General features: G+C 33.3%; 1 protein-coding gene and 1 pseudogene across 8 annotated transcripts in view; both read right to left on the reverse strand.

Moving 5' to 3' along the window:
* The window catches only part of GCFC2 (GC-rich sequence DNA-binding factor 2), a 37,482-nt gene that overhangs the window by 3,518 nt on the left and 15,993 nt on the right, over positions 1-17,971 (reverse strand). For 3 of the 8 annotated variants that reach the window (XM_036224238.1, XM_016130634.2, XM_016130635.2), the window contains exons 7-15: positions 16,706-16,829; positions 15,699-15,780; positions 15,080-15,192; positions 14,083-14,282; positions 11,827-11,977; positions 7,398-7,519; positions 3,673-3,749; positions 2,296-2,362; positions 324-470 (exon numbers count right to left, since the gene is read on the reverse strand). In XM_036224238.1, coding sequence (XP_036080131.1) covers positions 324-470; positions 2,296-2,362; positions 3,673-3,749; positions 7,398-7,519; positions 11,827-11,977; positions 14,083-14,282; positions 15,080-15,192; positions 15,699-15,780; positions 16,706-16,829 — 1,083 coding nt within the window. Of the gene's footprint in view, positions 1-323; positions 471-2,295; positions 2,363-3,672; positions 3,750-7,397; positions 7,520-11,826; positions 11,978-12,499; positions 12,896-14,082; positions 14,283-15,079; positions 15,193-15,662; positions 15,781-16,705; positions 16,830-17,971 lie in introns of those variants that run through there. The other 5 variants (XR_001595107.2, XR_001595108.2, XR_004951891.1 and 2 more) reach the window with 5 other exon arrangements.
* Positions 12,068-12,186, reverse strand: LOC118605796 (annotated as a pseudogene).

Here is a 17,971-nt window from a genome sequence, read left to right on the forward strand (position 1 = left end):
TTTAAGCTCAAAAAGGACAGACATTTGTCTTTTTAGTACAGTATTTTATAATTTCATTTTTAACACTTAATTCTTTATTTCACATGAAGTTTATACAAGTATTCAGTGAGAGGTAAGGATCTAACATTCTTTTTTGTAAACAGTTAACCAATATACTAATTTTTAAATACCTAAGGGTTGCTTCTGGGTTTCTAGTCTGTTAAACAAGTTTGTTATTATGTGAGCATCATGATTTTAATTATTTTGCTATAAAATAGATTTTAAAATTCAATAACTGAATTTTAAAAAATGATAAAATTAGAATCATTTCCTACACGACTCACCTGGTTGCACTTTGTAACAACATCTGGCCCAGGTATGGCATTAAGAAGAGCTATGATAAGGTAACGATTTAGTAGCTTCCTTAGTCCTAGCTCTTGCAAGGTATCATCTGAGAGGAGTCCATTCCAAAGAAGAATATTGCGGAAGAGCTAAAAATAAAATAAAATGCAAGGTGACTATGTACCTTTTCTCCAAAGGACAACTGGAATAGTCTCCAACAAACATAAAAAACTGGTCAAACTCTTAAACTTTTATTACAATTAGCACTGTTGGAACTGCTAATTTTAAAAACAAAATCTTTCCAAATACCTGATACTTTCCAACCTCCTTATATTTATTTGCTTATCTCATTTTCATTTTTTAGGACAATCACCCTAAATCCAAATCAAATAAATTTGCTGGAACCCTTCTAGATGAAAAATCTTCCTCCTCAATCCATACTCTCCTAGAGCCTGGGGCCATCTGATGCAAGACCATAGGATACCAGGATTCATAAACAACTACCATTAAAGCCAGTGCCACTGTTACCAATGTGTGTGACCTTGAGAAATCAATCAAATCTGAGAAAGTCATTGCTCTCATATATAAGATTAATAATAACCTGTAAGTTTGGAGATAACTTGGGTAAAATACTCAAAAAAAATTGTAATAAAATTAACATGGGTTACCTTTTCCTCCTCTAATCCAGGCCTTTCTATTAATTTTACAGTGTTTTCCACTTTCTTTTCTGTATTATATTTATTACTCTAAGAGCTAAACTGCATGCATGGAATGCTTTTTTATACTGTCATTGAGACGCTGCTCCCTCTTCCTGGAAAGCCTCTTCCTGACTCAACCACATGAGAAATATAAATTCACCTTATTGAAACAATTTTTGCTGAGGTCACCTATGACCTACTAACTGTCAAATCCAATAAACATTTTCAGTCTTTCTCCTAATTCTTTTCAGTGCCATTTAACATTTTGTCTTCATTCCTGGAAACCCCTTGCTTAGTTACGCTGATGCCACTCTCTTGTGATCATCCTAAGTGTCATTATTCATTCTAAGGCTTCTTTGAAAACTCTACTTTTTCTGCCCACTGCTTATGCCAGTGTTTCCTAAAGTTCTGGTCCTTAGGGACCTTCTCATTCTTCACCCAGTCTCCTCAGAGGTTGTCATTCATGGTCATAGCTCCAAATATTACCTACATGTGGTTGACTCCCAAATCTCCAGCTCAGATTTGTCCCCTGCAATTCACACTAGTATATCCAACTGCCTCTTACACCTCTATTTCTGTATTTGTCCCATAGGTATCTTCAATTCACTATGTCTAAAACAGATCTTATCTTTCCTCCCAAATCTGTTTTTCCTGTATCCCCTCCAATGCCCTCAAAGAATGTCATCGCAAGTAACCAGGCTGCTGAAGTCAAACTCTGCTAGCATTAGCACTCTACATTCTTCACATATAGTTGATTAGTCATCAAGTTCCTTCAGTGGTTCAGCCTAAATATTTTTTGAACCCACTTTTCCCCTATTATCCCTATTGCCACTGACTTAGCACTGACTTCACCCTTTATCTTTTAGACTGGGGTTAGCCAGGTATGGCTTGTGGGTTAAATCCAATTTACTGCCTGTTTTTTTTTTTTTTTTTTGTAGAACTGGTGAACTCAAGAATGGTTTTTATATTTTTAAAATGATTGAAAAAAATAGAAGAAAATTTTGTGACATATGAAAATTGTAATATATTGAAATTTCAGTGTCTATAAATGAAGTTGTATTGGAACACAGCCATGTTCATTTGTTTCCAAACTGTCTATGACTGTTTTTGCACTATGGTGGCAGAGCTGAATAACTCAACAGGAACTATATGGCTTACAAGACCTAAAATATTCACCTTCTGGTCCTTTATAGAAGTTTGCTAATGATCTCCACCTTATAGTACACTGGATTTAAAAGAAAAAAAAATATTTTTATTTTTGCAGTTTTCTGCTTACCTTTAGACCTGACCAGAATTGTCTTTCTTGGAACTTTGATTGTGGTGATGTTTTGTTTTCTACAGCACTAATTTGAAATGAAAGAAAGGAAAAAATGCAAATGACTATTAATCTTTAGGAACCAGAGTTTAAGCTTTAATGGAATATAAACAGAAGTGATCTGTTATCTATCAAAATTACAAATGCATGCACACTTTGACCCAACAAACCCATTTCTGAGAATGCCTTCTGTAAATACACTTGCACATATACAGAATGTCTATAAAATTATTCACAATATTGTTGGATGGTTTACTACTTATATGCCCATCAATTACAGTACATCTACATAATGGCATATTATGCAGATTTAAAAAAATGAGGAACTACATAAAAGGTCTCAAAGATGTACTAAGTCAAAAAAGTAAGGTACAAAACAATGTACAGCTGTTTACAACATACTTCCTTTGCTACAGAAAGGAGGGGAAAATAAGATTACAACATATAACTATTCTAATTGCATAAAGAAATTCTGGAAAGGTTAAAAATATTACTAACAGTGATTATTATTGGATGAATGTATATGCTCAGAAGAGGCAGGGTAAAAATTGGGAGGTCAGGAGTGGGAGGGAATAAGACTTTTCATTTTAAACATAAATAAAATTTTAAAAATATACACTCCTACTTTTAAGACATGTGAATATATTACTTATCTTCAATATCAAAATACAAACCTTAACAGGGCAGAATTTTTACATGTACACATAGTCTCGATTCAAATGAACCAGAAAACTTAGAAGTTCCTTTTTTTTTTCCTCCATAAAGCTCTTCCATCCTATGAATACTTGCTGGATAGCTTAGTTCATGATCTAGTACTATAACTGATGCCTTCTTGGCAAATATATAAACATGCATCAATTACTTCCTCTTTCATAATTAAGGTAAATACAGAATTTACATATGCAGTGTACGGTCTCTCAGGGATGTTCCAAGCCTTATGCTGTGCTTTTTCTGTGCCAGGCATTGTTCTGAGCATTCTGCATCTTCAAAATGTCCTTTGAGAAAGGCATTAATCTAATGCCCTATTTTACATTTGAGGACACAGAAAGGACCAAGGTCTAATGTCCAGTAATAGTGAACCTTTTAATTACTCTGGTATGGCAACCTGTCATGTTCTTAGGAATAATATTTTTAAAAAAACCCTATGTCCAAGTGCCAAGTATCATACATGGCATATAGGGAAGGAGACTGAGAAATATTTGTTGAAATCTTAATTTGCATCTTAATGGGTACATAAATGGTTACGTTTTGAAAACTATACAGTTTCTTTTGTATTACAAACAAATTTGTATTACGGAATTAGCTATTTCATACAATCTAGAAATTAATAGCTCTTACCTCTCTGGATACAGAGGAATAAACACATCATCATCTATTGCCTTCTTCATTCTTGAAACAATGGATTTAAGTAAATCCTATTTAAAAATTTAAAAATATCAGTGATAGTCATATGTAGAAATATATTTACCCAAAGAAGTAATTTTAACGGTATAGTGCAAATTTGTACACATTCACAGAATCAGATGTTAAAATAACTACCAATCAAGTACAAGAGAACTTCATCCATCCATATTGTTGCATATCACTATAACGGATGCATTTTCATTGCTGTATAGTATTCTGTTGCATGAATAATACTGATAGGACATTTAAGATGGTTTCCAGTTTGGGGGCTATTATAAATAAGTTGTTGTAAAAGTTCTTATACATGTCTTCTAGTATGCATGGGCATATGTTTCCAATGGCTATACACATAGGAATGGAACTGCTGGGATATAGTTCATGTCTATATGTTCAGCTTTGTACAGAACTCCAAATTGTTTTCTGTAGTGGTATTCCATTTATAGTCCTACTGTCTGTGTATGAGAAATCTTGTTTACCTACACTCTTATTAAAATGTGATTTTTTTTTTTAATGTTTGTAATTCTGGTGGAGTTTTAGTCATGTTTTATTATATTTTAATTTTTCTATTGAGTACTGTGATGTTGAGCATTCTCTCATATTCTTATTTGCTATTTGGACATGCCCTTTTACCAACTACCTAATTAAGCTGCTTGTCAATGTATCTGTTTATGTATTAGGTCTATTTTTTTCTTACTGATTTGTAGAAGCTTTTTATATATTCTAGTTAAGTGTTCTTTATTGTTTTGTCAATGTCCTTTGATACAGTAAATTCACTTAGCAAATTCATTTTATTGTTTGTATGTCAAAAATTGGAAACCAAAATATTTAATCACAGGAACATTTAAGAACATGAAGTTATATCCATTTATGCTGCATGAACTATTATTTAGCTACAGTTTATGGAGACTGTAGTAACATATAAATTTAAAAAGTTAATGAGATCATGTTAAGTAGAAGTATGTCACAAACACACATGTCCATTAGGATTATAGCTTTGAAATAAAAGGCTGGATGAAAATATCACAGGAGTTAAAAAAGTTTTTCTTTTATTACCAAAATTTCTATAAGATATTTTTATTCTTAAAAAAGAATCCAATTCTGAAAAATGATAATGCACACTGCACACTAGAAAGTTATTTTTAAATCAGTGACGATGTGCGTAACACAAATTAAGCTGTCATATACCCTATATACTAACCAAATTACTTATATACAATTCAACTAAATATATTTTTTCATAAAAAGTTTATCTAACTGAAGTCCTATTTCTCTTTCCACTAAAGTAACTGTAACATATTCCTCATGCTATATAACAGTATTTCATAAACATTAAAAACAAAAATTTGATTTTCTTTCATTCTATTTCTTAAACATTTTAAATTCTTTTAAAAGAATAAGATCATTTTTCTAGGCAATATCCCCTCAAAGCAGTATCTGAGCTTGAGTCAATTAAATTAGTGCTAGAAAAGATAATTATGCTTTGATTTTTTTGTTTAATTTAAATAATTGTGAATGCCAGCCTTGAGAAATATTTTCATATTGTTTAAATTTTTGTTTCTTAAACATATTTCTTTAAAAAATGTTATAAAGGGTATTATGGAATAAAATGACAGAAGTGGAATATGAATGGTAATAAAGCATTATTAAGTTAACTGACAACTGTACTATGGTTATTTAACAACTATCATTATTCTTAGCAAATACACGACTTACTCTCAAAGTGTTCCAAAGGAAAAAACTGTGTGTGTGTGTGTGTGTGTGTGTGTGTGTGTGTGTGTGTACAGTATATGTACTGGAGAGCAAATAATAATGCAAATGGGGAAAAATATTAATGATAGGTGAATCTGGGTAAAGGGCCTATGAGTATGCTATTTTTATTCATGAGACTTTTTGGTAAATTTGACATTATTTCTAAATAAATTGTTTAAAACAAAAAGAAAACCTAAAGCCATATATTTTAAAACTCAGCTCATTAACTTTTCCAATTAAAATACATTATTTGGTGAAAAAAAGTTCTACAAACGGTGAAGTTTTAACAACACTTCAGTCTTTCTGTTACTACAAATAGTGAAGTTTACACACACAGACCCTCTGTATACGTACTTTTAAAAAGCTTTGAAAAGGTACCTGTAAATTCTAGCTACTTGTTTTTACGCTGTTCTTTATATCCATGGAGATAATCCCAGGTGACTTGGGTGGACATTGAGGCCCTCAGGGAAGAATGAAGGCAGGTGCTCACCACAGAAAAAAACAAACACACGCACAAAAACCTTTGTTTTTGTGCGATGTTTGTATATAGGGGGTATGTAAGATTTTATTTGTAAAAAAAGAAGTTGAAAACCACCAATCTATCTAAATACCCAACTAATGTCATTTTTACATTTCCACTAATTGGTTAATCAACCTAGGCCTAAAAACATTAAATAATAGGAATCACTATTTCCTAAGGCCGCCCATATCTCTGGGCACCTTTGGACTATTAGATTTTAGTTAACAATGAGAAATACACTATCTTTTACACCTTTCGCTCCATGGTCTTAGTTTACTTTTAAGATCCTACAGGATGTTTCTAATCTCTCTTCCATATGAAAATTCTTCAGATTTTAGATTGATATCTCACTTTTCTGTATTTTCTCTTTCCCATGCCATCTTAAACACACTTCATTTAACATACTTATACCCAGAATTAAATGCAACATACCCAGGGAAGTCTCATCTGTGGGCGGAGCACATATAATGCTTTTACTCAAAACAGCACATTTGTAGTAGGATAAACTCCCAGCAGTCTTTCTGTTACTCAAATGACATTGTTGATTCATTGGGTTTACTGTCAATTATAATTCCTCTCTGTTTTACCTATGCTGTTTCAAAGCTGTGTCTCTCTCATCTTTTATTTATGCAGTTGAATTTTTGAACACAAAGGCAGGATCTATGTATATTCCTTTTATATTTTGAGTCAATTCATTTTCTCAGTATTTTGAAATCCTTTTGGATTCTCATTCTGCTATCCATAGATCTATGACAGATCTCCTAGCTTTTTGTCATTGAGAAATTTTATTAGCATGAATTTTACATCTTCATCCAGTTCAAGCTGAGTAGATATCTAATATTAAAAGATTCTCCCTAAGTAGTTATATGCCAACTTGTTAGTATCCGTTAGGAGAACTCTACCAATTTCTTTGTATCTAACTATACCACAGCCATTGTTATAGCAAGGCCATAATTCCACTAGATTTTTGCAAACAAAGGCAATGAGGTTTTTTTTTCTTTTTAGAAGGAATGAATCTGCGCTATTGCATTTAATGCTTATTCATTTCTGCACAAACCTCAATGGCTGGCTGGGCTATAAGAATACAAATTAGACCACTGAACAGAGAGACATAAGCTGATAAGAATGACAACAATAATATCTGGGTCTTATTACATGTATGTGTATCCTTTAATGATGATTACCATTCTTGTTAGAATATTCAAAAATATCAAAGTATATTCTTTTACTATTATAAAGAAAAAAAATTGATCAATCCTCGTTTCTATAAATCAGAACTATATATATCTGCCCCCAAATAGTGTTCTTGTGTATCTTCTGAAAACAAAGATTCATTATAAAATTATATCAATTTATAAATAAAAAAATTCATAACTCTGGAAATTATTACCTTTTTGCCTTTACTAACTTCATTCTCAAAAGTGGACTGTTCTTCAAGAATTGTTCTGCAGTGCGTTATTAAACTTCTTGTCTGTGAAGTCGACAAGGGATCCCAGATGAATTCTACAAAGTCTGAAACAAAAATTTCAGTGACTCATAATTTATTTTACTGTATCGCTTTGTTACATCTATATAACTAAGGCTTTTAGCAAAGACTACTTCCATTTTTATGTGGTTTAAAGTCCATACCAATTATTACCATTATGTATTTGTATACATCCTTAATTTCCTTGTCCTTTTTGGGCTTGGTTGAACTTGTCTGGCTAAACCACAACCCTACGTACATCCACCTTGTCACTGTCTATGCTTGCAACCAGGTAGCTAAAATGTGGCTGGAAAAAAAATACACTTTAAATTCAGCACCATGAAACTCTAATGAGCCCTTAATGCTGCCTAGCAATCATATTCTGTTTCCCTGGCCCATTCCTTCTTCTCACCTAGATGATTATTTCCTATCTTCTCCTTCCTCCTTGCTTATGGAATTAAGAAGAGTAAAGTCCATTAACTTTTGGACTTTACTCTTCTGGATGACTGTTTACCTTGTCTTCTTCTCCCTTGCTCTCAGATGATTACTTCCTAATTTGATGAGAAAATAGAATCAAGCAGAAGAAAAGCTCCACAAGCTCTATCACAGTATCCACAAACCAACCTGCATCTCTGCTCACATGACCTAACTCAGCAGTCCCCAACCTTTTTGGCACCAAGGACCAGTGCTCCTATGGGAACATAATGCCTGATGACCTGGAGCTGAAGTGGTGATGCTAGGGCTGGGGAGCCACGGCAAAGACAGATGAAACTTCACTTGCTCGCCTGCCACTCACCTCCTGCTGTGAAGCCTGGTTCCTAACAGGCCACAGACCAGTACCAGTCTACCAGTCTGAGGCCCGGGGGTTGCCCTAACTTGTCTCCCATTCCTATGGATGAAGCCAACTCTTTGAATATACAAAAGATTCCAATATCTTTGGCTTACTTGAAGATCCTGCTCTAGAACTGTGTTATCACTCTGGTATTGCCATCACTTCTACTAGATGTTTCCCATCGGCCCACAATTATTGCTCTTGGATTAAAAATAATTGCTCTCTTGATCCTACTTTCCCCTCCAGTACTGCACGTTTTCTTTCATTTTACAACAAAATTCTTCAAAAAACTATCTATCTGAACTTCCTATTTCCAATTTCTCTCCTCCCATTAACTCTTGATTTCACATCAATTAAGCCTTATCTCCAACTGTTCTAACTAAACTAACTACTCATCATTTCACAGATGAATGTTACATTGTAAAATCTAATAGTTGAGCCCAGTCCCCATCTGATTTATCAGAAACAATTACAACAGTTGACCTTCCTCCTAGAAATACTTACTTGACTTGGCTTCCAGGATACCATTCCTGGTTTCCCACCTACCTTTCTGGTCTCCTCTGCTGGCTGCTTGTCATCTCTTTATGACTTTCTAAATGTTGCAGTACCTCAGAACTCAGGTCACTTTCTCTTTACGTTCCTATCTGTATCTATATCCTTAGTATTTAAAGTCAGTTTTGTGGCTTTAAATGCCATCTATGTTTTGATAAGTTCCAAATTTATATCTTCTACCTGGACCACTCCTTTGGACTCATATACACAACAGCCTCGTTGACATCTCCACCTGGATGACAGGCATCTCAAGCTCAACACATGTCATACTGAGCTCCTGGTACACTTCCTACCCTCAACTTGCTCTTCTCAGTCTTTTCTGCTTCAGGAAATGGCAACAAAACCAGCTGCTCAGGCCCACAACCATGGAGTTATTCTTGATTCCTATCTTTCTCTCTTGTTCCACGTCCAATGCATTAGCAAATTCTGTCAGTGCTACCTTTAAAATATATACAGAATTCAACCACTTTTTGGTACCTCCACTTTTAACTCCCTATCCCAGGGCATTATCTTCTGTTGCTTGGGTTACTGCGCAGCTTTCTAACCAATCTGTTTACAGTTCATTCTCAACACAGTAACCAGAGTAATTCTATTAAATATTGAGGTAGATCACATCACTTCTCTGTTTAAAATCCTCCAAATGCTTCTTGCTTTCATTTACATTAAAAAATAAAGTCCTTACAAGTGATAACAAGGCCCCATCTGATGCAGCTTCTGCCATTCTTGCTAACCTCTTCTTACTTGCTATAGCTAAACTGGCCTAAGTGCTGTTTGCTAAACAAACCAGGCTGGCTCCTGCCTCAGAGCCTTTGCACTTGCTCTTTCTGCTGCCTTGGATGCTGCTCCCTCAGATATTCATATGGCCCACTTCTTTACTTCCTTTTGGAATCTGCTCAATTATGACCTTAGGAAGGCCAACTTACTTTAAATCGCATTCCTCTTTGATAATTTGTATCCTTTTCCCTTATTTCATTCTTCTTTTTAGCCTTATAACAGGCTCTAGATTTTATCTTGTTTCTAATATGTCTTCTTCACAGAAAGTAAATTCTACAAGGGCAGGGATTGTTATTTTGTTCATTGCTGTATATGCTGAAACAATAACAGTGCCTGATAAAGGGTAGACCCTTGTAAAATACAAGTTAAATAATATAAAAAAATTACACAGGTTAAAAAAAAAAAGCCAAAAACAAAAACAGATATTTCTCAAACATCTAGAAGGTTAGCCTTCTAATAACCTTAGAAATGTTCAGTCCACTAATACTGAGAACTTACTATGTGCCTCACATTAAATACAGGAGACACAGCAATAAATAAGACTAAGTTGCTGCTTTTGACCAATTTGTCTAACAGCAAATACAAATGCTTAGATAAACCATAGAATTCAGTGTGTAGATGCCACCATAAGTATAAGTCCAGTGTGCTATAGGAACCCAGAGAGGTATGCCTAAACCAGTTCCTAGAATAGTGTCCACACTGAGTCCTGAAAGTTGAACAGGAGCTAGTTAGCCAAATGAAAGAGGTGGGGCTAGGAGGTTTGTCAAATGGAATGGAGCACTGAAAATGCAAATGCCTAAGAGAGTACAGCTGAAGTATAGAAGACGTGGGGATGAGGGGAAGGAATAGAGCTTGGCAAGAGAAGGGGCTGGAGAATTACTAAACAGAGATGGAATTCTGAAAGGCCTAGAAAGCTATGTTAATGAGTTTAGACTATCTGTCAGGCAGTTAAGAATAATTAAAGTGTTATAAGTGAGGTAAGACAGAATCAGACTCATACTTGAGACAAATCACTATGGTTATAGTATAGAAAGTAGGTTGGAAAAAGGAGAAAACGGCAGACTTGGCAATTGCTTATAAAAAGAGGTAACAAAGGAGAAAGGAAATAACTTGAAGATTCTGGTTTGAATCTGTGGATGTCATTTTCTAGATAAGGAACATAGGAGCAGGTCTGCAGCAAAGATGAGAAGTATGATTTTGCACGTGGAGTCTGAGTTGCCTGTTGGACACCCAAGTGGATATGCTCAGCATATGACAACCATGAACTACATAAGACCACTGAGCACTTAAAATGTGGCTAGTATAACTGAGGAACTGAATTTTAATTTTACTTAGTTCAAATTTATATTTTAATAGCTACATATAATTAGTGGTTACCATATAGATATGGATGGCACTAAAGGACAGTGTGCAATTATCCAGGGGGTATGAAGAGGGTCCAGTGTAAGACTTGAGAATATACAGTGTTAATTTCTCATAATGTTACTTACTTTATGAGGGACCATTTAATTGTTAGTGAAGTATCTGGAGTTTTTAGAAGAGTACTCAAATGAAGCATACAGATTCTATGCCATCATTAATACAACTAGTAGTTAGAAGTAGTAACTTTCTAATACACCTCATCACTGCACAGCAAATTACACTGAGAAAAATCTTTAACGTTTAGTAAAGCTGGCTGAGAAGCCATATAAAGCTGTCTGCTTCATTTTTTAAGAGTTATGTAGATTTTGCTGCCAGAATCCATTCTCAGTGACAAGAGATCCTTGCTAAGTACAATTTCTGGTAAAACAAAGGTCTTTAGACTTAAGTACAGCATCAATGCTAAGTGCTTCTGACTGCCAGTGACAGATGTGAGGGAATAGTAGTAATGTTTTTTTAAGAAAGAAGAAAAAAAGAGAAGAAACATAAGGGGATAGTTAAGAAAAAGAAATACCTGTAGTTGGGATGGAAGTGTTCCACTAATAAATGGCCTAGGAGTTATAAAAGCACAAATGCTAAAGGCTAGAGATTATCAACAACTTGGTAGCAAATCAGTTGCACAAACAAGCATTTTTAAAAATTTGTTCATTTTTACTGCATATTACAGTTCCTTCTATTCAAAAACTTCTGAGAAAAAAATTGTGACTATAACAGAAATTAATAATCTTATGCTCTTCCCCCAAACAATTTAATTTTATTAAGGTTATAAAACAATACCTATAAGTCGAGGAATAATTGTTTTGTTGATGACAGCAGACAAGATTTTCTTATCAGAACCATTTTCCTTCTTTGAATCTTCCATACTACTATTCATAAATTCTTCTATATATTTGAACCATGGCATCTGTTTTAAACCTATGGAATCAAACTTATAAATAAAATTATCAAAGTTATAAATAAATTCTCGAATATTAGATTTTTATTTTTTAAATTATTTTTATTTTTATTTATTTTTTAATACCTACAGCACCTAGTCTTCCTAGATGGTCTCCCATCCCAGTACTAACCAAGCCCAACCCTGCTTAGCTTTCAAGATCAGATGGGACTGGGCGTGTTCAGGGTGGCACGGCCATAGACCATTAGTTTATTTTTAAATGGTTAATTTGTTCAGTTATCACCAGAGCTTTCTAAGGATCAGAAAATAAGTACGTATTTTAACTTCATGTATACAGCACTACACTACCAAGGCCAGGCAGGATGACACATATAAGACAAGATGTCTAAGCAATATGTATACATTTCAAACATTAATTCTTATGACAAATACTCTATAAATGCCCACAGTGTGTTCAAAGCCTACCATACTGCAAATGCTATTAGGAGCAAAATATATATTTGTTAGACTACCATTTAAACTAACCATGGAATTTATTTATAAAAATTTATTTACCTCAAGCAAAATTCCCTTCTGGCTTCCTCAATTCTCACAGGCACAAATGTGTATTTTGTACGTGGTTTAGCTTACTAGACAAATAGCAGATAGCCAATTATTATTTGTTGATTAAACACATCTCTGCTAGGCATAACAGAGTACTCTATTCAGCTTGAGTGGTTAACAGCTAGGCTGCTGGCTTGGTTTCTGTATTATGAAGACTACAACCTTGAATGTAACACAGAACCAACAGGCATGCATGACTAGGGCAGAGAAAGATAAAAGAATATGGCTTTATCCTTCATTTTGTTAAATCTTTACCTTCGGCTCTCCTCTTTTCCTAGAATTTCATTTTCTCATTTCCATTTGCTTATTAGGCATATCCACATGGACGTCCCGCTATCACTTCATTATCTGGAAAGTGAAACTTTCTTCAAAATGTTTCCCTCTCTGAAAAGTCCCCATTTCTATTAATGGAACTATTATTGTTCTAATAACCCAGAAACCAAATCATGGGGTCATATTTGGATGTGGCGTTAGGGTCATTCTCAGCGTTTTACTCATTCTTATTTCATAACGCCGCCTCCTGTAATCAACTCTTTTTCTCTTCCCTTTGTCACTATAACCCTGTGTAAGGAATTCATAACCTTGGACTTGGGCTATAGCAAATCTTTCATATATCTCTGTCTGTCTGTCTGTCTGTCTGTCTATCTATCTATCTATCTATCTATCTATCTATCTATCTATCTATCTACCTACCTACCTACCTATCCATCTATCTATCTATCTATCTATCTATCTATCTATCTATCTATCTATCTACCTATCCATCTATCTATCTATCTATCTATCTATCTATCTATCTATCATCTATCTATCTACCTATCTATCTATCCATCTATCTATTATCTATCTACCTACCTACCTATCCATCTATCTATCTATTATCTATCTATCTATCTATCTATCTACCTACCTACTTACCTATCTATCTATCTATCTATCTATTATCTATCTATCTATCTATCTATCTATCTATCTATCTATCTATCTATCATCTATCTATCTCTACCTCTTATCTTCCTTCTCTCCAAGTTAGCCTACTGCTAGGACTTCATAAAACACTACTTTCATCGTGTCACTCCTCCCATTATTCATCAAAGCAAGCTCATATCTCTTAAGATATGAACATCCTATTTAAATCCTATATACCCTCATTTAAAATCTCCATTTTAAATTCCTCCTCAATTAGGCTTTCCTAACCAACTATTCCCAATATGTCATCTCCAGCTTCAGAACTCTTGGTAGCTAATGTCCTCAGAATATAAAATTCTTAAGGTAAAATACTACCTTTACATTTTTGAGTGATCTTAAATTTATCACAGAGGCAGCTAAAAAAAGTGTTTCCTTTACTGGTGTCTAGTGCCACTTGGCCTCAAAAATAAAGTGAGAACCAAAAAAAGATGGGTGTAGACTATTATTCCAAAGCACTAATTATCAACTCCAACTCTAAAAGTGAAGTATTTTATAATCTACTAACAAGGGCATTTAAATAAATAATGTGATCAGGATTAGTTTTTTCATGTGTTAAACTTAAATACCTTAAGAGGATTCCAATCAATCAACTGAACTCGTATTAGGGGATTTAAAAGTTTCGGTATGCATAAACCAATGAAAGCTTCGTAATAAGAATCAGGAAACTTCTCTCGCCATTGTTGAAATTTCGACAAAATATTCTGGATATTACAAAAATCATCATGCACATCTTCAAAAATCTTCTTGTGATCTTGTAAAATGTCACCTGTGAACAAATGGATCTTTGTATATTATGCATTTTAATATTGTGAACTTTGCTTACTATAAACATCGTCATGTATAACCATGTAATCAACTGAGCTGAACTTTTCCTTTGATTTCATAATATTAACATGTAAATTTACCTATATTACATGTTAACATATAAATCTGTTTATTAAAAATCGCTTTAGTAATAAAAGCAATACTGATTGAAACTAATAAAATTTAGCATTTGTTGAGTCCTTGCTACATGCGAAAACATTACAAATACATTATTTCATTTCATCATGATGATCTTCTTTATAAGGTAGGTGTTATTAGCCTACTTACAGACAAAAACTAATATCAGATTTAGAGATTTAGGGAGGTTGAGGAATCTGCACAAGATCACACAATACAGAGCCCTCTTCAAATACATCTAACTGTGAAGCCCACGACTCTTTCAACTATACATATTTTACTATTTCATAACGCTAAAATGACTTGACTATATTCAATAATTTTAAATTAAAAATTATAATACAGAAAGTATGTTGTGGAGAAATGAAACCAAAAATGTTCATGGTTCCTTTATAATAGGTGAGAAAGACTGAGGGAAAAACTATAGGAGCAGTAGTATTCAGTGCTCTTCTATTTTATCCCATTTTTCAACAGTGGGAAAAGTCTTAAAGGAGATAAAAATGTATTTCCTTTTTCCTGAATTTTCCCAACTACTTTATATATTTTAGGGCAATCACTGCAAAGCACTTCCCACCATTTCAATACTTCAGATCAAGACGCATTAGAAACGTGGTGACTGACCTTGGCTTTTTTGGAAGTCAGTCAAGTCTGCTGAAGATAGTTCATCATCACTAGATGTCCCTTCCTGATGATCACAATTTCCAGAAAGTGCTCTTGCTTGTCTTCTTCGTGCCCTGTATTTTAAAATAAACCAAAAATCAATTAAAAACAAATAGCTCTTGCTGAAAGTAAATGCTTTAAAACAAAAAGTAGAAGTCATAATTTATTTAAAATGCCCAGAAATACAGCATTATATTAGCACACAATTTTATGTTAATACTTTTGACACTTTAGCTTCATTAATTTAAATTTCTTATGAGACATTCCCGTAGGCTATCCGGATTTTGAAGATTAGGTTAACAATATAATTAGGACTGGCTTCTATCTAGCAGCAATTCCCAGACTGATAAATGTCATTTTACCCATTACTTTTGATTCATGCAAGTACACCAATGTGTTTTTAAACCCTGGGATTAAAGATTTAAATTTGGTTAAGATTGCTTAACTAAATCTTGGTTTTACATCATTCTCACACACTAATTTGTTAGGTTATGGTTAACTATACCATATGGTTAATTGTATTAAAGTAGTACAAAATACTTGCTCAATGATGCTTTAAGTCTTCACTTTATATAGCTACCTTCGAGATTCCATCTCTTCTAAAATCCATTGAGTTTTTTCATCTAAGGCCTTGTCTCCATTTGTTGATGTCTCAGCTTTGCCTGTTCTCAAAAGAAATAAGGTGAAACACTTTGAAAATGAGTTATATCTTAGGTATATATGTACATATGCATATACATATATATATATATGTATATACATAATATGCTTAAATTCTGTATTTCATCATGCAATATTAATTCTGTATCACAATGTTAATAGGCATTGAGTTTGCAAGCTTAAGAAAATGTTCCTTGTCTGGGGAGTATATTTCAGCAACTTCAGAACACTAACAAAATTCTACCATTAAGTTTCTTTTCATATTCTTTTTTAGCAGTTTTCACCAGTTTTTTCTGTCCCTGTAGCCAAATGCTAGACATATTTGCATCATCCATGTTATTTATGTTATTTCCCATTTTGGCACGTACCATAATGCATGACCAACTAAATGTCATGTGTTTCTAAGTCATTTTGCTTTTGCTATTATTGACTACTTGTGATGGTCTCATCACTTTCACTGTTCCCTAACAGCACTTTAATCAAAATAAGACATCTCTAAAAATACAAAACCAGCGTGAGAATTAAAAGGTAGCATACAAATCTTATATAATGAGATCTTACAGATGATTCTATATTGAAATCAACCAGAATTTCTTTAACCTTCATAACCGATCTGTGGAAGGGCCATGGAAACTTTATAAAGTCTACAGACTTATATCAGCTCTTCTCAAAACAGTTATTAAATGGCCATATAAATATTTTGTCTCAAATACTAAGTAATTAGGAATTATAATATTTATTTTTTGGTCGTAGAACCAAGACATTTTCAAACCTTAGCTTTAAAGATTTTGGGAAGGAGATGGATGAAAGGTTAGAGGAAAAATACACAAACGGCATTTTTTATACAGAGATAAAGATATTTTTATTCTCTAGCTGATAATTTAGCTTAATGAATAACAAATCACATTGAACATGGAAAACACTAACGTGATAACTGTTGTAAATACGTTGATTGATGTTTTAATTCATCTTGCCGGCGTTTCATAAAGATCATGGCTTGTTTTAAAAGGAGTGCATGCATGGATGATTCTATTTCTTGGATGTTGATAATCTGAAATACATATATAACATTTTGTGTATCATCAATAATAAATAATAAATTGTAATATTTATGTATTAGCATATGAATATGCTCAATTCTCACACAGAGAAACATTTTCATTATCTACAACATGCCAATTAAAAAAACACTGTGAGGAATAGATCTAGCTTTCAATACTTTTAATATTAACAAAACCAGAATATCAACTTACTGTACTAGAACAGCTATAAATATAAATAATAAAACCAAATGGCCTAGAGTCGGGAACACGGATAAGAGTGGGCAGATGAGGGTTCTTTGAGACAGAAGAGGAAGAGGAAATGATGGGTGTAGCCAGTCTTCATTGGGTGAGGGGGCAAACTGCAGGGGGGCACCTGAGGAAACTGGTAAAATTATAAAAAGTGGAGAACAGAAGAGACCTAACTTGACAGGTAAGAAAGTTGCAAAATGGAAAGAGTGATCAACTGTAGGCTGACAAGACTTTCACAGTGTAATTCTTCAAGGATGAAAACAGAAAGTTACATTGTAGTAAATGCTTCAGAAAGTAACTACCTAGTGTTATTAAAAGACAATCAACTTAAAATAGTAAATAAAAACAAATGCAGAAAGTAGAATACAATTTAAAAATAGTTAAAAATGGTTTAAAAAGGACAATTTAAGACCTCAATGTAAGGACTTAGCATGCATAAAACAAAAACAGAAACCATAAGAAAAGAATGATTTATAAATCTGATTGATACAAACATTTCAAAACATGTGGATGTCAAAAAACCGCTGCTAACAAAACCAAAAGACAAAACAAACTGGAAAGTTTACCTATATCGAGTAGGGTAAAGCACTAAAAATTTTAAGTAATAAAAAATTGTTCATAATATATGGAAAAAATAAAAAAATAAAAAAAGAACCCCTACTATGAACAACAACAGCAACAAAAAACCATGGTAAAGAAGACAATTTATAAGAAAAATTACATGTGTTAATAAAACAACAGGTTTGAGATCAAAATAAATATATAAAACAAAAAACCATTTTTTAATGTACTAAACTAAAAATAAAATATCCAATCTTTCTGGAATAGTTTAGCAATGTTTCATAAGTCTTAAAAACATTTAGACCTTTTGGCTTAATAATTTACTTTCTAGAAATTTTTC

This window comes from Rousettus aegyptiacus, unplaced genomic scaffold, assembly GCF_014176215.1.
Source record: "Rousettus aegyptiacus isolate mRouAeg1 unplaced genomic scaffold, mRouAeg1.p scaffold_m13_p_7, whole genome shotgun sequence".
Classification (NCBI taxonomy): domain Eukaryota; kingdom Metazoa; phylum Chordata; class Mammalia; order Chiroptera; family Pteropodidae; genus Rousettus; species Rousettus aegyptiacus.